General features: G+C 45.6%; 1 protein-coding gene across 14 annotated transcripts in view; it reads left to right on the top strand.

Moving 5' to 3' along the window:
* ENOX1 (ecto-NOX disulfide-thiol exchanger 1) overlaps positions 1-22,681 on the top strand; it is a 572,287-nt gene that overhangs the window by 409,657 nt on the left and 139,949 nt on the right. For all 14 annotated transcript variants that reach the window (XM_053899210.1, XM_019447475.2, XM_019447469.2 and 11 more), the window contains 2 exons: positions 17,962-18,068; positions 22,044-22,161. In XM_053899210.1, the coding sequence (XP_053755185.1) occupies positions 17,962-18,068; positions 22,044-22,161 (225 nt within the window). The remainder of the gene's footprint in view (positions 1-17,961; positions 18,069-22,043; positions 22,162-22,681) is intronic.

Raw genomic sequence — 22,681 nt, 5'->3', positions numbered from 1 at the left:
GTAACAATGCCGTGCTCCATCCCCTACCAGGTGCAGGGTGCCATGTGGGACGGGGATATATGCGATTTACATATTCATTCTGAGAATAAGTATTATTTTCAATGATATAACGTGCCAAAATGTCGAGCGCCTCTTTCATCGGTGCAAACCCAAGGGATAATGTATCTGTTCGGATGAGGAGAGAGGGGGGCATGAAACACCAGGCTCTCGAGTGGAAAAGGGTTTTCTATGACTCTGTTGGCAGGCCTTTTTCGCGGCAACATTAAAATACGTAAGAAACTCTCAAACGTGAACTCTGATAGGTGACCAGATATCCAGTGTGAGATCAACCCGAGACACCTGTCTTTATAGAAAAGGAATAGGAAAGAACAGAAGTGTTGTCTCCTCAGACCATTCTCACACCACCTTCTCGTGATTCCTACTCTGAGGGATGACCCTTCTTCACGTGGCCGTGCCCGTCCAGCAGTTCTGAAGTTAGGGTTACCAGGGATAGGATGAGAAACCCTAATATCGATGCCCCCTTTAAAAGGAGGGCCATGCAGCATGGATTAGCAGGTGGAGGGGAGGTAAGGCTGGATTGGTAATGGAGAAAAGGAAGAGAGCGAAAGGCCACTCGACTCTTAAAAACACAGCCCTTGCAAAATGATGGCAAACCAGGTGCCCAAACACTGGGATATTCCGGGTATCTCTTGCTCACCAGCATCAATTTCATAATATATTTTCGTTCCCGTGACTTCACTGTCCCACCTGGCAGGGAAGACTCAACCCTTGACTCCAACAGCGAAGGTAGGAAGGGAACCACGCATTAGAATAGGGAAGTTTAGTGCTCTTTGGCAATACCCGTGGAAAGAAGCATGTGTTAAAAAGGGGCCCAGATCCTGTGGCTGAAAGAAGGCCACGCCACGTGCCTAACATTACCCAGGGGTGAGCTGGCCTAGGCTGGGGGATCCAAACATCAGCACTGTATTCCTGATAAATCGAGGCTGAATTGGACCATGAGGTTGAGGTCTGTTGCAACAATGCGCTTCCTACTGTGGGACCTCTGGATGAGCAAGCATCTGGCCACAAGCAGGCCTGAAGAACTGTTCCCACACTGCACAGCCAGGAGGGGGAGGAGAGGGAGGAGGAGGGAAGTAAGGGGAGGGGAGGAGGGAGAAGAAGAAGAGGCAGGAGGAGGAGGAAGGGAGGAGGGGAAAAGGGGGAAGGGAAGAAGGAAGGAGGGAGAAGGAGGAGGCCCCCATCATGTCTTTTTTTACAGGCTCAAATCATGCAAGATAAAAAGAAGGGGAAAGAAAAGAAAGAGGACAGGGTTGCACCTTTAGAGCGAGACAGCAAAACTTGCCCAAAGAGCCCCAACAGCCTTCCGTTTCTGTCTCGTTGTGCAGAATTATTACACGTGTTGGTGCCTAGCTACAAGGAAAATGGGAAATATGCTTTTCTGACGGACCCATTGCTCCCCAGAATAAAACCGGAGGTCTCAGAGTAAAGAAGGAGCGGGGGGACGGGGGGGGGGGGGTTGTGGATGGCTGCCCAGAGGCATTTTGCAGGTCCTGCCATACGCGGCCCCTCCCGTCCCACTTTTACTCCTGTCCGATCTGTTTTTCACACGTCGCCTAGTGGGATTCACATCGTATCTCCCCACTTCAGCCCCTTGAGTAGCTTCCCATTGCACGAATAATATTCCCTCCGCAGCCCGCGGGCTCTCCACACCTGCCTCTTCAGCTCCGTCTTCCCTCGACTCTCCACGCGTCCTTCCCATGGGCCTCCCCCCTGCTGAGCCCTTCAGAACCAACTCCCACCCCAGAGCCTTTGCACCTCTGTCCCTCTGTCTGACTTGCACTTCCCCCCACTCCACATGCGTGAATCCTTCCCATCCTTTAGGTCTTGGCTGGGAGCCCACCCTTCAGAGAGGCCTTTCAACACGCCCCCTCCCCCATAGGCTCACCACCCACTGCGAGTTCAAGGTCCTCCAGAGCACTTAGCAAATGTGCAGCGGTGTGATAATTCGTCGGCTTTTGCTGATTAGTCTTCCACGCACCCCAAGTGTCTGGAACATAGGAACAGGATGATGAGTAAGTGAGTGCATGAGTAATGGGAAGGGCAGCAGGAAGGAAGCCTGAAACCGTTCAGAAGTTCCCGGGGACCTTGGAGAGTAGTTTGGTATCAGTAGCAGCACAGTCCCGGGGTCCCGGGCCTCGACTCTGCAGGCGTAATCACACAGATCGAGAAGCCCAGTAGCTGTGCTTTCGGCGGGAACTGCTGTACTTTACCGGACCCCCCGGAGCAGGCTGGGGGGGTATTTGCATGGAAGAGTCAGCAGAAGAATTCATGTTGGCATTCCTCAGTCCTACTGTCCCACAACCTGTCCGTGAGAGACACCCCCCCTACCCCCAGCCCCGGACTTTAATTCTGGGGAAGTATTTCAGCAGCCAGCAGAGACTGTGAAAAGTCTCAGCGGACGCCACCAGCCCACAGTGCTGTCTCCGTGGTGCCCATCCCAGCCATGGCGGACCTGAGGGGCCTTCGCGGGCCCCGATGGCTGAGACCCGTCAGGACACCTTGAAGGTGGGAGAGACCTTAGAGGGGAGCCTGAGCTGGAATCAAGGCTCTAGGGTAGAACAGGAAGATTGCACGTCCCAGTGAACAGCCTCAGACTTTTCCACTCTTTCCCGTGTGCTTTTGCAAAGATGACTACTCCCCAGACGCAAAGGGGAGCCGAAGCCTACCTTTCATCACGCAAATGTGTGATCCCATCTCATACCAGGTGCAGGGTGCCATGTGGGACGGGGATATATGCGATTTACATATTCATTCTGAGAATAAGTATTATTTTCAATGATATAATGTGCCAAAATGTCGAGCGCCTCTTTCATCGGTGCAAACCCAAGGGATAATGTATCTGTTCGGATGAGAAGAGAGAGGGGCATGAAAAACCAGGCTCTCGAGTGGGAAAGGGTTTTCTATGCGGCAACGTGGCCAAGCTGCTAGGTGTGTGCACATTTCATCACCCTCTGAAGGTTAAACACATCTCGTTTCATGTCTGGGGCAGTTACGTTTGTCTCAACCACGTTTTCTCCACTTACCCCCAAGCATTTTGGCGTGGTGGGACAGGGTCGGTGTCCGTACAGGGGGCTGCTTCTGACATAATGACAGTGGAAGTCCACACGGATTGACACGCTTGCTTGCATTTGCCAAAAGCAGAACCAGCCATACTCCCGTTTACCTGCACGAATACTTCCGGAAAACACCCCAGGAATCACATCCTGCCCTTCCCATTTCGAATTAGATCATGATTGTTTAGCCCCAAAATTCAGGAATGGCAGCTCAGTTTTCTTTCTCCCGAGTGGCTGGAAATCTAGTTGTTTGGCAGTTAGCATGAGTGCACCCTCCCATGTAAAAGATCTCCACGGTGCCGGTGCCCTTCTCCACGGCATTCCATGGTGGCCTCTCTGTTGGAAAGCCACGAGTGTCGGGAAATTGTTCTGAGGCCATAGGAAAAGCAGGTATATTGATGAACTGGCTTATCACAGCAGGTGGGGCTGGCCTGGTGTCCTGAAGGGAGGGCTCATTTAACAACTTCCGGGAAGTTCAGGCACATTTCTGCAAAGCTCCAAGCATGGCAAAAGGTTGGCTCCCTGCATAGATTTTACTGGAAATAGGAGAAGGAAAATTTCATTAAGTGTTAGTCCTTTAAACTGGGTAAGAGGCACCCATCTCCTCACTTTGCTAGTCATACTTTCCTGGCTTTCGTATTTGAGCAGGTAGCATTTGCTCAAAAGGGGAAAAGAAATCAAGAGCCACGAAGAATAACATAAAGAGAAAGTTGTGATTTATTTCAAGATTTACATCGAGGTCTGGGAGTTACCTCCTAGCCCTGTTGGTTTTCCGTTATGCGGACTTTGTTCAGGTTCTCACCTCACTCCTATCTCTGGCCTTCACCCCAGGACCAGCTATTAAATCTAATCCAGTAGGCATTGTTTCCATCTGAACCTTGGCTTCAGGCCTCAAGGGGCAGCACCTGACCTAACCAAGAGTTTGGGGACTTCAGCATCCATTCACTCTCGTTTGGGATCCTTTTTCACTTCTGACCATGGATGTGCGGTTACGAAAGATGTTAGTTGAGGATGCCATCTATCCCAGTGCGGCAGCTGGGGCTCTCTTGTCTTTTCCAGGCCAGCTGGGTAGATCTCATCTGCTGGATATAGAAACAAAAGAAAAAAAAACGTCAGCACAGGTGACTCATTTCACTCTTAGGACATTTCACCCTTATGTCATCCTTGACTCACGTTTACGTCATTTCTTAGCCCGTCCGTGTGGCAGAAACCTCCCCAGTTTTTCCGACTGAGAGACTTTGGGGTTTTGCTCTTCTTTGCCCTTCAAAAATGTATATTCCATAGGCCTGCCCACATCCAGTTTTGCAGTTATGAGTAAAGCTTGTCAATTCGAAGCTCAGAGAGGAGCTGTTTGTAAAGTTCAGGAAGCATGTACCACAGCATTCAATTATTAATATGCATGCCAAGATGATCAATTGTGCATGCCTTGTTACAACACACACACGTCTAATGAAAATTTAAACACTCCATGATATTCCCACTTTGGTACTTCCCCAACAAGCTTCCCAGTAAGAGAGAAGAGAAGGAAGGGAGCAACGTGGGGGAAAGGCAATTGGGAAAGCAGACGGCAGTGGAGAAGGGTTTATTAATATTAATTTAAGGATACGTGCCGTAAATATAATGAGCAGGACCGCAAAGCAGAACTTGTAGGATGTCAGAGACCCGTTGGCTCAAACCCTCTCATTTTATAGAGGAGGAAACTGAGATCCCAGAGCAGACGCGACAGGCCTTGGTCATTCAGCAATTTGGGGGCAGACTAGAACCCAAGACGCTTGGCTCATTCTCATTGTCCAGATTGCTCTCTGTCATCGTGGGTAGGGATGCTTCCATGAACAGCGAAAATGATCAGAGGAGGATATTATAGCTGTAAATTTATAGCTTACACAGGAGGAGTCGAAGAAGCGTTCAGTGACGTTCTGTGTTGGCTCCACATGGAATACAAATGCTGCGGTCTGGTTACAAAATGCAGCCTTTGCCTCTAGCCCTGCCCTCCTCCCCCCTCCACACTGGTGCCTACGCAACGTCCCTCGCCTCAGGTATTTCCCTCGGCCCCGTGCCAGAACTGGAACCTCGCGTCTGTCACACTTCCTCCTCGTGTAACCCACAGCCCCCTGTCCCCGTCTCCTGCCTTCTGCAGCACGTGAATGTCTCATTCCTTTCTAGTTATTTTCTGTGCGTCAGGTTTTGGGGTTTTCGTTTTTTTCTTCTAGTAAGATTTTAGACTAAACAGAAACAGAGGCCGTTTACTCTTCGCCTTTCCCACCTCCCCAGGGAACATCACCCCCGGGGTCTAAGCGTATCGAAGACCTCAGTACAACCATCAGCTGTTGATCAAAGACCGTAGACGGAAATGAGGGCGGCATTGGAAATTGGCCTGGAACCTAAAACCTGCAGAACACATTCTAAATGTTGGGGCGTTTGAATACGCCATGATCCCAGTGGACTTGGCTCTCATATGCCATCCTCCTTCAAGTAGCATACGCAGAATATACTTCTGTTGAGAATCTTGCAGCCGGTGGTATTACAGTCCTCTTACATCACTTCGACCTGGAGGCCGGAGAGGTTAGAATTACCATGCAAATTTGCCTTATATATTTATGATAGGAAATGGCATCACCCTCATCTTAGACCTTGAAAACGGCAAACAGAGGAGAGGCTTTTGACGTAGCATGAAGAGATCCTCGTTCTAAGCCGAGCTCGACCATCAGTTAGCCAGGTGACTTTCGGAAAGTCAGTTCAGCCTCTTGAGTCTTGGTTTTCTCGTCTACTCTATAGTGAAAGGGCTTGACCAGACAGTCCCCTCAGTTCCATTTTCATTGTGAAAACCCAGCAGTCCTTATCGTATCATTGACTTTGATCCTTTTTTTTTTTTTTTCTTAATATCTACACAGAGCAAGCATCTGCCAGGACCCAGCCAGGATGCCAAGGCTCCTGAGCTGAGCACAGAACAGTAGATCACATATCCCTCCATGCATGTGCCCCCTTTCTGCCTCACTGGGGGGACGTTGTGTCTGCACGCAGCACTGTGGGTTTCAAGCCCCATTTCAACCCTAAGAGTGCGTGGGCAGCATGCACCCGGGGGTGTGACAGACCATAGACAGGGCAGGATTCTGGTCAGAGAGGCGGCGCCTTCCCTGGCCACTCTCATCTGTTTTCTTGACTAAAACCATAACACCTCAGGTGTTTGAATGAATGATGCGATTCATCCACAAGTATTTACTGGGCCCTGTTACATACCAGGCAGGGCACTAAGCACCTGAGTGAAATCGGAGGGGTTTCTGGTATTCCGTGGACCACGACCCCTCTTTCTGGATGGTGTCACCATCCACGTTTCTTCTGCCTGAAAAGCTCTTTCTGAAACCCTTCTTAGGAACATCTCGGCTAAACCTTTTTTTTTTTTTTTTTTTTTTAATTTCTGCCAAGGGAAATTTGGCTTCTATGTTCCCACTGTCGGAAAAGAATTTTATGAAGTGTTAAAATGTTTTCCGTGTCTGTGGTCGTCATTGCTATCGTTCATCCAGGAGAAAAAAATTCCCCATAACTGCTTTAGCAACTCGACAGGTTTTCTGTTTCTCCTCAAAATCATACTGATGGCTATATTTGCCAATGCTTTAAGTGCTGGAAACGTTATTTTCATTAAAAAAAAAAAAGTACCTATTTGCGCTCAGGGAATAAATGTCCAGAGAAGACATTAAAAAAAAATTTTTTTTAATGTTTATTTACTTTTGAGAGAGAGAGAGCATGAGCAGGGGAGGGGCAGAGAGAGGGAGACACAGAACCCGAAGCAGGCTCCAGGCTCTGAGCTGTCAGCACAGAGCCTGATACAGGGTTCAAACTCATGAACTGCGGGTTTGTGATGTGAGTCTCGAACTCACGAACTGTGAGATCATGAACTGAGCCAAAGTCGGATGCTCAACCGACTGCGCCACCCAGGCGCCCGTGAAAATATTTTTTTAATAAAAACTTTCAAATCAAGAATGAGCACAGAATTTTCTGTTTCACAGGATACCAAAGCTGATAGCAGAAGATGCTGGAAGCCTGCCAGATCTGAGTGTTGAGCCTTTTCTGGCATCTCTCAGTCTCACTGAAAACATATCTACTGAGCCAAGTAATACCACTACAATATTAACATGATTTTTTTTTTTAAACTGGTAGCAAAACGAGAGACAGAAATTAAGCCTTACCCTCTGGACCAATGAGGAGCCATGGAAGGCTAGATTTTAAGAGCTAACATAGGATGTGCTAAGTAAAGCAGAGCAATTCAGGAAAGATAGAACTTTCAGGAGCTAGAGGTGAAGCCCTGCTATCTTGATATGAGCCCAGTTGTAGGGACTGGAAAGGAAGCCTCGACTAAGTGTAAGGAGGAGGGGTGGGGAGTGGTCATGGGTAGGGGGTGGGGCAGGAGGGGAACAGACTATGAGGGAAAAAGTCTCTGAGCTGCTTTGGAAAGAATCCACATGCAACCATTTTTTTTTTTTTCCCCCACAAAAACTTTTTAAAGCCAAGACTCGCCTAAACCTTTCAAACTAGATCCGAGGAAGAGTGAGGTGTCTGTAAAGTCACTTTAAGGCAGAGATGACGTGTTCTGGACTTTTATGTGCAACCGAGAAAGAAGTCCCAAGTTGGTGTCCAGGCTCAAACAAAGGAAAACTGTGCCCGGGGCGGATCATGAAACAGTAGCCACAAAGTGAGAGGACTTCTATTTATTAAGGACATAAACTGCTTAGGGTTTGCGCACTCCTTCTCCGGCAGGGTAGATGTATGATCCACGAGGCCAAAAATATTTACTATTTCTTTGCGGAGAAAGCTTGCTGAACCGTCTTCTGTAGGATCACAGAGCTAGAGAGGATATTTAGAAATAACTAGTCCAGGGGCGCCTGGCTGGCTCAGTTGGAAGAGCGTGCGATGCTTGATCTGGGGGTTATGGGTTCAAACCCCCACGTTGGGTGTACAGATTACTTAAATAAATACATAAACTTAAAACAGAAAAGAAAGGACTATAGTCCATCCCCCTTTGCCTGGGAACTCAAATACAGAGGCTCTCTTCAGCCCACACAGCCACTTAGTGGTGGAACTAAGACTTTGCCAACAACAAGGGCTCCCTGGCTCTCCCTCCCCACTCCTGTGCCTCCCCACAGTGTTGCATTCCTAAAAGCACTCCCTCAGCCCGGCCCCACCTCCTCAGGTTTCCCCTGCTGAGGCGTAGGATTCAGCAACAGTGATGAACGAAAGTAGGGCAGAGTGGATTTTAGATGACCCCGTGCTAAGGGCACACACTGAGCGAAGCCCCTTCCCGTCTGGTAGACACTCAAGAAATAGGGGCCTTTTCCAGGCGCTGATTCCGCTTCTCCATCTCTCGGATTCCTCGGGACACTTTTGGAAAACGGTCCATCAGCTTCCTGCCCCATAACAATCTCAAATATTTGGCTCCTGGGTTCTAGAAAATTCTACCTACCTAATGGACCAAGGGTCATTGGAGCCTTTCCTGCCTCCTTTGATGCTCTCTGCAAGCTGCTTCTCCCACCATGACTCAATCATGTGTATGGCTGTCTCCCCCCAGGGCTACGAGAACCAGCAGGATCTTTGGATCTGTAGCACCTAGTACGGTGTCTGGATGTGCTCAGAAGACTTTGGCCCATAAGTGTAAATACATATACAAACGTTTATAAATGCACTTGACCCTGGAACAACATGGGTTTGACCTGAGCTGGTGCACAGATGTTTTCAATGCAGTACATTAGTACTCTGTATTTTCTCCAGCCTCCTTTATTGTTAAGAATACAGGGTGTACCACATATAACATACCAAATATGTGTCAGTCAGCGGTTTTGCTATCAGTAAGGCTTCCGGTAAACAGGAGGCTATTAAGTTTTGGGGGAGGCAAAAGTTACACATGATTTTTGACGGGGGGGAAGGTCAGTGGCCCTCATCCCTGCATTGTTCAAGGGGTTGGATGTGCGTAATTTGGAGTTAGGTGAATGCAATTCCGCTCCCTAGGGAAGCCCCTTCAGGGCCTCCGTTCCCTGTCTGCAGAGAGAGAGGGGATTAGAATCATGGGTCCCTTTTGAATTTCACCATTTGCTAAGTATGCGACCTCGGGCAAGTGTTTACCCCTCTCTGCGAATCTGTTTCTTCACCTGTGAAACGGGCATAATGGAAGCACCAGACCCAGAGGATCGCTGGGAAGTTTAAAGAAGATCATGTTTTATTAGTTTATTTATTTTGAGATGTTAAAGGAGAGGTTCTCAAACTTCAGCACTCGTTGGAGTGACCTGGAAAGCTTGTTAAAACAGTCCACTAGATTGGTGGTTGCCAGAGGCAGAGGGTGGAGGTACAGGAAATGGGGAGAGTGGGGTCAAAAGGTACAAACTTCCAGTTAATCTGAAAAACAAAACTTAGTGGGCATGAAATTAAAGTGCAATTTGGCAATAGCTCTCAAAAATTTAAAATTCAGACACTCTTGGGCTCAGTCAGTTAAGCATCCAACTTCGGCTCGGGGCACGATCTCACAGTTCGTGGGTTTGAGCCCCACGTCGGGCTCTGTGCTGACAGCTCGGAGCCTGGAGCCTGCTTGGATTCTGTGTCTCCCTCTCTGGCGGTCTGTCTCTGTCTCTCTCAAAAATAAATAAACGTTAAACAAATTTTTTTTTAATTCAGATACTCTTTTATCTTTTCCACTGCCAAGACTTTCTTATAAAGACGTTTATATAAAAATGTCCAGGAGCACCTGTGTGCCTCAGTCGGTTAAGCATCCAACTCTTGGTTTCAGCTCAGGCCATGATCTCACGGTTCATGAGTTGGATCTCCCTGTCGGGCTCCATGCTGACAGTGTGGAGCCTGCTTGGGATTCTCTCTCTCTCCCTCTCTTTCCCTTTCTCTCTGCCCCTCCCCTGCTCACATTTTATCGCTCTCAAAATCAACAAACTTAAACCATTATTTTAAAAAGCCCAAAGACATGTCTGAGGATGTTCATTACAACCTGATTAACGAAGGAATACCCCCAAACTATGCAAGTTCAGTGCCAGACCACCACAATAAAGTGAGTATTGCAATAAAGTGAATCAAATGAATATTTTGATCTCCCAGTGTATATAAGAGGTATATTTACACTGCACTGGAGTCTAGTAAGCATCCAATAGCATTGTGTCTAAAAAAATGTACATACCTTAAATTAAAAATACTTTGTAGCTAAAAAGTGCTAACCATCACCTGAGTTTTCAGGGAGTTGTAATCTCTTTGCTGGCAGAGGATCTTGTCTGCTGTTGATGGCCGCTGACTGATCAGAGTGATATCTGCTGAAGGCTGGGCTGGTTGTGGCAGTTTCTTAAAATAAGACGACAACGAAGCTTGCCACATCGATTGGATCTTCCTTTCACTCGCACACTTAGAAGCCATCATAGGGTTATTCGTTGGCCCAATTTCAACTTTGGTGTGTCTCAGGGAATAGGGAGCCTGAGGAGAGGGAGAGAGATGGGGGGAGAGCCAGTCAGTGGAGCAATCAGAACACTCACATTTATCGATTAAGTTTGCCATCTTATATGGGTGTGGTTCGCAGTGCCCCAAAGCAATTTCAATGGTCATCGTAACAAGTGTAATAATGATGAGGAGGTTGCAATATTGCAATGAATTACCGAGAATGACCAAAACGTGGCACGGAGACATGAAGCGAACGAATGCTGTTGGAAAAATGATGTTGACGGACTTGCTCGACACAGGGTTGCCACAAGCCTTCAATCTGTAAAAGGTGCAATATACCTGCGAAGCGTAAAAAAGGGAAGCGCGGTGAAATGAGGTGCCTTTAACATACATATGAATAGATTTCCAAGATATGTTAAGTGAGAGCAAGTTTCAGCACAGTATATACAATGTCAGCACTTTTGTGTAAGTGAAGAAAGGTTATGCTTTTTGTAATTAAAAAAAAGGATAGACACAGTCTATCTACTACACGCGTAAGATTTTTCCCTGGATGGAGATGCCAGAATCTGTTAAGAGTGGTTACCTTTAAAGAGAGAAACTGGATGGGAGGCAGCCAGGATGGGAAGGTAACCTTTTACTTTTCATTTTATTCCTTTTTCCTTGAATACATCTATCACTTTTATCTAGTCAATAGGGCTAATCTAGGCAGGGGGATTTATTGGATTTTAAAAGCCTAATAAATGCTGCGTGTTGTAAGGAACCATTAAAATTATAATATTCTCATAGATTTTTGTTTTGATACTTCTCAGAATATTTGAATATATGTATTAATAAGGGGATCTCCAGTTCCTGAAATGTATTGGGATTTATACAAAGCTTAAGAAGTCACCGTCCACCTAATATCTCACCATTTATTTGAATAATGTCACCATTCCGTGCTTGCTTGAAATTTTCTAAAAGCATCCTATTTCTTTATATATATATATATATATACGTGTGTATATATATATATATACGTGTGTATATATACGTGTGTGTATATATATATATATATATATACGTGTGTATATATACGTGTGTGTATATATATATATACGTGTGTATATATACGTGTGTGTATATATATATATATACGTGTGTATATATATATATATATATATATATATATATATATATATAAATAATTTGATCGCCACTTTCTCTCTGTCTCCGTCCACATTCCCCCAAAGAACTAAACATCCGGCCTCATCTAGCCAGGATGTTAAGAAAGGTGATGCCCGCCCGTGGTGTCGTGGCCTCGGGTTTAACACGCTGTAATGGATTCACGGTGTCACGAAGCAATGCTCTTTTTCTTCATCTCAGGAGAAAACCCCAGAATGCCCTTTTTCCTCCTCAACTTGAAACTCCAGTCCATGCCTCTCTAATAGATGGGTTTGACCGTGTTAATTCTCTATTTCCTGGGCTTCCTGCCAGACTGACTGGCAGGCTCCTGTGTGCTCAGGACCCAGACTGAGTAGGCAGGAATCTCTCTGGGAATCTCTTCTAGCAGCTTCCCCTGTCTGTGTCCGACACTAACTGCTCCTCCCTCTGGCTTTGTCTTGCTCTTGTGGGTGTCCTGAGAGCCCGAATCACTTACTACATTCCCTCTGTTGTAATTTTTCAGTCCAGAGCCCAGGCTCATCAATTCTACCCTAGCTTTTAGTATTTCAAAGCAACAGGAACCAGCCAGGGTGGGGGAAGTCAACTATTTCATTTGTTACGTGCCTTAGAACATCTTCTATGAGCTCTTCATAGAGGATATGGAAAAGATGTTATCCCTTAAAGGAAAATCAAATTTCCTCTGAACCCTACAGAGTCAGGCTCTATGATGAGCCCAGATAACATTAGAAACAAAAAATTGAGCTTGAAGATTTGTTTGAGGTGCTCTATTTAGGCAAAGCCACTGCCTATGAGGACTTAGCGTCTCCAGACATTTGCAACACTAAGTGGATTGAAGGCTGTTTCACAGCTATTTAGCTGGAACACAACATGAGGACTGAGGAAGTAGGTAGTCAGGGGACAAGGAAGAGAAAGGTCTGGGCTTGTGCTCCTTGGAGGAGCCTAACCTCCGTCTGCCTTGCTTCCAAGGCCTTTCTGCCCCGGAACTCAGAATTCAGGAGCCTCGTGCAGCCCGGAAATCTGAGGTTTTGTGCCTGGTGCTCCGCTCCTTCCCCGAGAGCTTGTTTAAATGTGGCCTGTTTCTGGGTGAATCGATGTCCCGTGCCGAGCTTTCCTTCCCGAAAACTGAACACAAGTGCTTCTAAAGATAACGTGTCATGTTCTCTGTCAGGTGAGAAGTGTGCTCTGAATTCAGCAGATGGCCAAACATTTTGAGGTAGGGGACAGTACTAAAAAAAAAAAGTTGTTACATTACTTAGTCTTACGGATTTTTTTAATTCTGAAGAATATATACATGCGTGTGCGTGTGATGTGTGTGTAGTGCCTCTTTATGTGCACACATACAAGATAATGAATAATCACTACTGGGATGTTAAATTCTTCAATAAACAAGGAGAACACCAGACGGGGGTGGCCCTGATGTCGTGGTGGTGTCCATCGGCAAACCCAAAGCCAAGCCTATAAATGCCTAAAAGTTACAAAATTGAAACCTAAGGACAACCAATCGCAGGCAAGCAACTAGATTTTAAGCTGTGACGGATCCACGATTGCTTTGCTTTGCTTTGCTTCCACCTTTTTCCTGTGAAAGCCTGTGGCCTGTTCCCAGCTCCTGCCAGTCAGTGGAGGGCTCTTACCATTCGGCACTGCCTAATTTGATTGATTTTTGCTCAAATAAACGCTTGCAATTTCTAATCTTTTAACAAGGGGTTTGCAGCTGCAAAGAGTGATTAGCGATTTGATCAAAGCTCTGTTTATCCTTCCTTATAAGTTCACTTATACCTGCTGGATATATGTCAGGGACTCCTTTATGACATCAAAGACTGACACTCAAGCATAATTATGAAAAAGCACTTTTGAGTTTTTCATGATTCTCCAAAACCCTAATTTAGGCAAAACACTTGAAGCATAGAATTTGATGGTGGGTGGAGGGGAGTGGATAGATTCGTAAGGTGTGAAGGATAGATTTAAATTTTCTGGGGGCGCCTGGGTGGCTCAGTCAGTTGAGTGTCTGATTCTTGGTTTCCGCTTGGGTCATGATCTCACGGTTCGTGAGTTCAAGCCCCACATCGGGCTCCGCCCTGACAACATGGAGCCTGCCTGGGATTCTCTCTCTCCCTCCTCTGCTCTCTCTGTCTCTCAAAATAAATAAACTTCAAAAAAATTTTGAAAGAAAGAAAGAAAGAGAAAGAAAGAAAGAAAGAAAGAAAGAAAGAAAGAAAGAAAGAAAGAGAAAGAAATTTTCTGACTGAGCTCTTTCTGTTGATAGTACTTCCAAAATGTTTGAGCGTATACCTGACCCAGGCTCACATGTGGCCTTAGAACCAGAAGTCGCTGGCCCACTAGGGTGGCAAAGGCATAGGCTGGGGTGATTTGAATTTGTTCTTCTGTAAGCTGCTTTTTGGAACAAATGCCAGGGCCGCCTTGTTTACGGTTTATGTCGTCTCTGAGCTTTTAGGTAGAACTTTAAAGATTGAGTTTAGTGAGTAACTACTTCCAGTTTTATCGGGTAGAGGACACGTAGTATTAATTATACTGGGGGGGGGGGGGTGTTGAGTGGCAGTCAGCTTGCTCTTCGGCGTTCCCTGCTGGAGACGACGAAGAGGGTCTGGTCTTTACCTGGGACCCCAGTATCAGCGGTCATCCTGATTTATGATTTTGCAAATCTGCTGTCTTTGAATCACATTCATTAAGCCCTACTCTTTGAGGTGGTTTTTCCCTAATGATGATGGATTCCTGCTGATCCAAGCACTCTTTCCGAGTCCTTTCCTGTGCCCAAGAACTTTCATTTGCAAGACAAATGGCTGGTTCCCGGGTGGTCTCTGCAGAAATGAGAGAAGGAAACTGAGCCATGGAGAAACCTTGAGAGTGTTTTTCAAACCTAATCGGAGTTACAAGGTTTTTTATTTTTATTTGGGGCAGGGGGGGTTCTTTACTATTTGATATTATTTGCAGAGAAAGTACAAAACTTATTAAGAGGTATAGAGTTCGTCACATTTAGTTTTGCTTTTAATCAGTTACCCCATTGAAAAGAATACGACTGCATGAAATTGCATTAAATTGAGAAAATTTAAGACGTGTCTCTGAGTCGTGACTTCTTTCTGAACCCCCCACCTGTATTTCAGCTTCATCTGGATGACCTTCAGGCATGTCAGATTCAGTGTGTTCCAAGCAGATCCCTTATGTTCTCTCTCCCACCTCCCCCTGGGCTTGTCCTCCTGGTTGCTGAGGTGTCTCCCAAGCCTGAGGCATGCTAGTCTCCCCCCTCCTTCCTCATAGAAGTTCAGCCACCTGTCCGATCAGCTTGCCCCATCGTATGACTCCTTGCTCCTGCCTCTGTTTCACCGTTCTGCCTTCACTCAAGCCTTCATCATTTCTCCCAAACAAACCCTACTCAGATATGCCTCCTCAGGTTACAGTGTAAAGTTCACCACCTGGCTTAGCATCCACTGTCCTTCTTGACCCATCCTCACTTAGCACTCGCCCTAGCCTTTGAAGCGAGGAGCAAGCATTGACTCATCGTGTAAGACCTAGTGACAATGTTGTCTCCTTTGGGGGTGTTCCCTGACTGTACCTACCGGGTTAGTTACTGTGGCCCCGGTTACTTACTATGTCCCTGTACCGTCATCTATACCTCTCTTGCATAGGATAATTATCTGCTTATCTTCCTCTCTCCCTAGAGACTGATCCCATCAGGGGCAAGGGCTGTCTTAATCATAGATTTCTAGCAATCAGTGAAGTGCTTGGTAGGTAACTAGAGGATCTCAGATGTTTGCTGAATAAATGAGTGGGTGGATGAATGAATTTCACATATGCCCCGGGATATGGTAACAACATGTTCTAAATAACTGAGATACTTAGCCTCAAACAGGAATATCTGCAGTGGTACATAGCTTGAGGAGATATTAGAGGATCTATTTTTACCCTTGAACCCTATTCAGCCATTGGGTCTGTCTTCTAAGCGTTTTCCCTTCTTTATGCTTCCATGGGTATTGCTGGCCTCTCTTACCTTCCCCCTACACTATACACACATATGTGATCATTTTCTCTCTAGTGTATCCCCTTTATTAACAGCCTTTCTTGATTGATGGCAGAATTTTGACTATCACCACCAAAATACTTGACCTCAACCCTTACTGCCCCTTCCCCTCTGGATAACACAGTTCTTACTTTTCTTTCTTCTTTCTTTCTTTCTTTCTTTCTTTCATGTTTATTTATTTAGAGAGAGAGTGCAAGCACAGGGAGGGGCAGAGAAAGAATCCTAAGCAGGCTCCACATTCATTGTGGAGCCCGATGTGGGGCTCGATCCCATGACCCTGGGATCATGACCTGGGCTGAAATCAAGAGTCGGATGCTCAATCGACTGAGCCACCCAGGTGCCCCTCTGTTCTCACTCCTCTAAATGATGCCTCTTAAACAGCTCTACTCTGTGGGGTCATATACTCTTTTAACAGTGCCATGATTCCCACCCCTGAAATCTCGTCTGATGGTGCATTTCACCACTGCATATTGGGCTGACTGCTCTGTGTTGCCCAAGCAAAAGGAAGCTGAAATTCCCCCACGACCTCAGCCCACATGCAGACAGAACAATAGGAAGCCCAGGTAGTGAGGCTGAACCAGCTCCTCTCCACCTGCCATGCTGCAGTGGAGCCAAGCAGAGCCCGGGGAGGTGGCGGTCAGGTGAAAGTCAGCACCTAGAGCAGCACAGTGTGGCTAGTCTGGCAGCGTGACTTCCTCCAGACGAGGTCGGGGAAGGGAGCCGCATGCGCCCCTGGAGAACGTGAGCTAAGGTGATAGCACCTCCTCCTGGTAAAGTTGAGTGCACCAAGTTCATCATGTGACGTGATGATAAAATTTGATAAATAAGGAGATTTGGAGTTGGGATTCTCTCGAGAGAGAAAAGAGTGAACATAAAAGCCTCTGTGAAAATTACCCATTGATTGGGAAGTGGTTGCTCATTAGCGTTGGAAGATATTTACAATGCGGTAAGTGAACAGAATCTACTTTCTTTCTCTGCTCCATCATATACTTACTTATTCTGTGTGATAATTTTTTAAGTTGTGGCACCAGGTGTTCTGTGGGGATTATTCCATTACTCTTTGCCATACTTTAGACACCTGGAAGATTTGGAAGAGTTTTGATGCCCTTTTTTTTTTTATAATAGAGCCTTGGGAATCACTTAAGAAGGATTTATGTTAGAGTAGTAGCATCCGTGAGAAGGTAATTCTAACTGGGCCTTCCTGACTAAATATTCAGAAATTCAGGTTTAATCATATGGTTAATTCAGTGCTATAATTTCCTTAATCCCATGCTTACTAGATCGATAACTATTTAAGAAAGATTGGATCTGCAGTTGGTTGGCCCCACCCCTAATAGCTATCTAGCTTTGTTCAGGGCCCCACACGTTTATCATTCCGATAGCACTTTGCCTGGGAACCAAAGAAATGCTAAATGAAGCCAAAGTGAGAGAGTTAGAACTTCAAGGGGTGTGGGAGGGCAGCCTTAGGAAAGTGAAAATGGCAGAACAGAATGGTATGTAGTCTTGATGAACTACTAGGGAGCAGGACGTCAGGCCGTGTTGAAATGAGATCTGCATGCCTGTGCGGCTGGTTGGGTGAGCCTTGGTCTGTCTTGAAGTGGAGACGATTGCTCCTGTTCCCTGCCAGAGGGCTGGAGGGCTGGCTGCAGAGGGTGCAGGGTAGGGGGGTGGGTAGAGGGGAGAAAGGAGCCAAGGAGTAAAAATGGCCCTTGACATTGAGGGGTGATATGAAACACCTACTCGTTGTCCCAGCTTGGAACTTGGACCCGGTAATGTCTTCAGAGGACTGCAGTTGAGTCCTTGAGATGGAGACCAAAAGAGAAAAAGATGTATGTCTGGCTCTCCCTCATTCAGCCGCCTCGCCCCGGCTTCACTTCTAAGCCCCCAACCCAGGCATCTGTATGCCAACACCAGATCTATATCCATAGATCTAGGTATGTAGACATACCAAGTCACGGTTTTAAATGAAAGCTGCAGAATCTTGGAAGCAGATGCCCATGAACTCTACCCAGTTGTATTTTAGAATTTGTTTTAACCTAAAGTTGTGGAGACAGACTTGAAGGGAGACATCCCCAGCCTTGCTAAAATGTAAGTATGAAAAGGCACAAATTGGATGGATATCGATGATGTTATTTCTACTATGACATCATCCATAGACTCCTAGTGTCTTTGCTTTGCTTCCCTATAGTGATCACAACATAAATTACTTGTCTTGTTTGACTTCCTTGTTCACCAAAGTTGAGCAGATTGTGGCCGTTTTCAACGCTTCTACCAGACAAAAAGCTTGGGACCATTTCTCGAAAGCTCAGCGCAAGAACATAGACATTTGGCGAAAGCATTCTGAGGTTGGTGATTTTATTATTACTTTCTAACCACCATCACACAGCTGGATTGGCAGAGAATAGTGTGGCTGCAGCCATTTCGGTTTTTGTTATAGCGGGCAGCTGTCCTGCCATTGTCCTGTCGCATTGTCAGCTCTAAATCCAGCTCAGATGTGTGCCTTAGCCAGAAAAGCAGCTGACTTAATGCTTAGAAAACAGAGTGCTTTTCTCCCCCTGCAAAGGAAGAAAGGCATCTCTCCCATTGATAGCAAAGAGCTCGGAAATAAGCCAAGACGTGTTGCTTGCGTATTCTGAAGAAAGGTGGAATGTAAAACAGAAGACTAGCTTTTAAATAAATACAGAGGGTTTTTTTTTTTTTTCAGTGTTCTGCAACTGATGGTGATGGTCTGCTCTTTGGGCTAGAAATGGCTAGCATGCCTTTCTTCTGTGCCTTCTCTTTGTAAACAATGCCTTAGTGCCCTATGCTGGCCGGCCAATTATATAGCCAGTCTCCCCAGGGCACCTTTCCCCAGGGGAGTGAATGTCTAGGCTAGCCAGGTCCACCCTTCCGCATCAGTGCTTGACGTGTGAGTATCTACCCCAAGGAAAGAGGCCAGAACTTGACCTTTCTCACCACCTAGAAGGACCAGAATGTGTCATTAGTCATTGGTCGTCCAGCTGTTCTTTTTAACTCCACAGTGTAGTGTACGCTTTGAACCTGTAATTTAAAAGTAAGTATGCTGTCTTTGCTTCTTCTTCTGCTGCTTCTTTTTTTAATGAGAGAATGTTTTCCATTTGGATGCCTCTCCATCACTAGCATGTTAGCACTAAAGTTCTCTAAATGATACTCCCCTCTTTCAAAATCTCAAAACTTGTAGAAGGTAAGGTTTGTTTATGCAACGATCTGGGCTCACACTTGTAAAATAAGTGTTTTATGTAGAGTTTGAGGAACCACAAAGCACTATAATATCAATCATTTGGGTAGCATTTTAAGTGCCCATTAACTAATGCTAAATTACAGCTAAATACCAATGGCACGAGATCTAACATCCACATGAATACCAAATGAATTCTTTATTATCACTGTTATTATGGCCAATCCTGAATGACTTCACAATAATGGGACACTTAACATGCTGGTGCAATTTATTGTTAAGAAGGCCATTTTTTGTTTTCGTCACAAAGACTTAAGAAGGTGGCTGGTGACTGATGTAGTTCCATTCCTCTGTTCAGGATTTTGAGTAAGGAGGAAGTGGGCTTTCTCTTTAATTTTTCAGGAGCCAGAAAAACAAAGGGCGCTTACCTGCTGCTCGTCCAGACACTGAACCGAGAGCTGAGTCAAGGCTGATTTTCGGGAGGAGAGAGTCCTCGTTTGTGATGAAACAGACAGATTGAGGGCTATGCAAACACAAATTGAAATCCATAAACTATGATTCAGATTTGGGAGTGACTAGTCTATGAATTGTTCACATATACATCTGTGTATATTCTTTTCCTTCACCTAAAAACCACACGTGATTAACAGAAACGTTAAGAGAAAGGCAAGCAACATGATGCTAAATAATCTGGGCATGAAAAGGCTGTCGTTACTACGTGAGTGTTAGCAAATATCAGTTATTGATCCAAATCACGCTTCCCACGTGCCTGCTCCCCCTGCCCACCCCCCACCCCCAGCCCTGCCTCCCTGATGGTCCTGCTGCTGAGCAGGGCACACAAAGACTTCCAGCTTTGTTCCAAGGAAGACCCCTTGCTTCGCTCGGTACACATGGAGAGGCAGCCATGGATGCACGCAGTCCTGAAAGGTGCTCCCGCAGAGGGGCTTTGCGCCTCCCTGCCACTCCTCCCACCTCTTTTGATATACTAGGAAATAGAATTCTAAATTACCTTTGATTTTCTCCCCTCCATGTCGCTTAATTGATTAAATACCAGTTGGTAATTTAACATTGTGGATGATTTCTCTGTTGCGTAGAAGCTTGATAATTGGCTTGATTTTTTCTGCGTTCCCATGTACAGCATCTGTTAATTATCTGCAACACCTTTACAGATTTATGAGAGTGCGCTAGTGATTTACTGCTGAACCAGAGGCACCCTGTGGAAACACCCTCGGGTTTTTTTTTTCCCCCTCCCCAATTTTTTTTTTTTTTTCTTGCCAACACCCTTCCCCACAAGAACCGTTACAGTATGACAATCTGTCATTAATTGTAGGGACTAAACCACAGGCCCTTTCGGCTTCATTTATTCTTTCCACCTGACTTTTCCTTGTTTCAAGTATTTTCAAACCACCTCTTTGGGAGCCGGGTTCTTTGTCCGCGGAAAAATTAGCTGTACACAACCTAAACGCTTCCCCACTAATCACATGTGACATATGCCTCCAAGACCCACTGGTGTTATTTAAGGTGGAATTGGTGCCTCTTTCTACTGGGGGTCATGGCCAAGTGAGGAGGCATTGCCCATCACCCCGGTGACCTCTCAAGACTCCCTGTGATGGGTATCCCTTTCCCAGGAACCTTGACGCTCTGCCCCCTCCCGTTTCCCTGTCCTCTGCAGTGGTGATTCCCAGGGCTCAGAGTTGGCCATGCAAATACTGTTAGCGGTAAATAATTTCCTTTTTTTTCCGCCCTACTACCAAAGTTACAATCTGTGAGCTAAGGAGGAGAGGAGAAATCAGAGAACCTATCACACAATAAAATATCACATCCATCAAATGGGCACTAGAACTTTGTTTAAAATCATGCCATTAATACATTAGGTGTTATAATTTATTTTTATTGTTATTCATAGGTTCACGATAAAGCAAAACTATCTTAACTATGTGGTTTTTATTTAGAGACTTCAATGTCAACGGTGGGGGGAAAGAATAATGCAGTCATTTCATTGTTGTTGTTTTGAGGACAGTACATGTAAGAGAATAGAATTGGTAAGGATTCACAAACATAGGCTATTCAGCTTAGTACAAAAATAATAGAATTACTTACCATAAACAACTGTAGTGTCCTGACTTCTAGGCAAGGTAGTGCCTGAAAACACATCAGAAATGCGTTTTGATTCTTTCCTTTTTACGGTGCGCTTTCACATATACTCTGGCATTCAAGCAGCCTTGTATTACTGTTGCCCGTTTTATAAAATGTGAGGAGACAAAGACTCAAAGAAAGTAAATGCCTTTGACTGCAGTCACTCCTCTAGTAAGTAGAGAGAGTAAGACATGATCCTAAGATCTTTAAGTGATGTCAAAACAACCAACACAGCAGAAACACTAAACCCCTACATGATAATGTGAAACGCCAAAAAGGTATCTATTTTCATTGGTCCTCCAGCATCTTTTGAATTGTGCCATTTGGATACCTGAATAGTGAGTGTGTGTGTGTGTGTGTGTGTGTGTGTGTGTGTGATCACACACAGGCACATACACACATGCAGGGGCACCGTTTTGCGTGAAGGGTAGTAGTTGTCCACATTGTCAACTTAGCAAACCAAGCGTTTGGCACGACGGTAAGGAGCTTTACAGGCATTCGCTTATTTCCTCCTCAAAACTATTATCATCAACAGAATTCCAATAAGTAAATCAAGGTTAAGAGAGATGAGGAAACATTCGTGAATTGACACGGTGTGTCAGTGGTCGACCAGGCCTTTTATAAATGCCACCGTGCATGTATCTTATCGTTAGCTCTGAGCCACCGCTGTGCCAGTCCTGACGATAGGCATTTCTGTGGAATCCTCCTAGGTGATGTTATCATCCCCTTTTTTGGCAGATGAGGAAATTGAGACTCAAGAGATTAAATAATTTGCTGAAGGCCCCTTGACTTGTCTTTATCCCTGGATCTTTCCGCTCCCCATACGCTCAGACCTTCGTTCTAGATGACGCAGGGCAGTGGTTGGGAGGTGTAAGAACTTCAGATTCCAAGCGTTCGTATGTGTATCCTAGTACACCAAAAGACCATTGAGAGAAGGTAGGTTGACACGTGTGCGTGACCCTAACATCCTCGTATATTGTACTTTCAGGAGCTCCGGAACGCTCAAAGCGAGCAGCTTATGGGTATCCGCCGCGAAGAAGAAATGGAAATGTCAGATGATGAGAATTGTGACAGCCCGACTAAAAAAATGAGAGTCGATGAATCAGGTAAGGCTGGTGACTGCCACACACCTGTGAGGCATCATAATGATCTTCCAGATCTCACATGGGGCGTATGTACTAGGAAATGGCCGCATAACTCACTTTTATTTGAGTTATACTAAACTTTCATCTTTGAGTGACTCTGCCTTTTATTAATAGAACTTTAAACTCCTTCTTAGGAACACGGTGATTTAAATTGGTCCACTTGTTTCTGTGTCCATATATCTGGGGCTGTCGCACTTTCTTCAGGGATATTTGCCTATTCCCATAAAAATCCTTTTCCAGAGTGTGGCAGCCACCGCTGATGCTGAGATACAGATAAAATTTGGTCTCAGTCTGTGTGCTTCTTACATGGGAATTGTTTAATCCCTAAAGGAGCTTTCTAGCCTCTGAGCCAATGTGCTGGAGAATTAGACATTTTTTCCAATAAACGTTCCCTAACCTGTAATCAAAGAGGTGGCCTCATTTGGTACCAAGAAAGGGGCATCACTCCTGAGTTGGAAAAAGGAGAGAAGCTTAGAGAGAA

Source organism: Panthera pardus, unplaced genomic scaffold (genome assembly GCF_024362965.1).
Source record: "Panthera pardus isolate Hobbes unplaced genomic scaffold, ASM2436296v1 HiC_scaffold_1, whole genome shotgun sequence".
Classification (NCBI taxonomy): Eukaryota; Metazoa; Chordata; class Mammalia; order Carnivora; family Felidae; genus Panthera; species Panthera pardus.
This window is presented reverse-complemented; position numbering and strand designations above follow the sequence as displayed.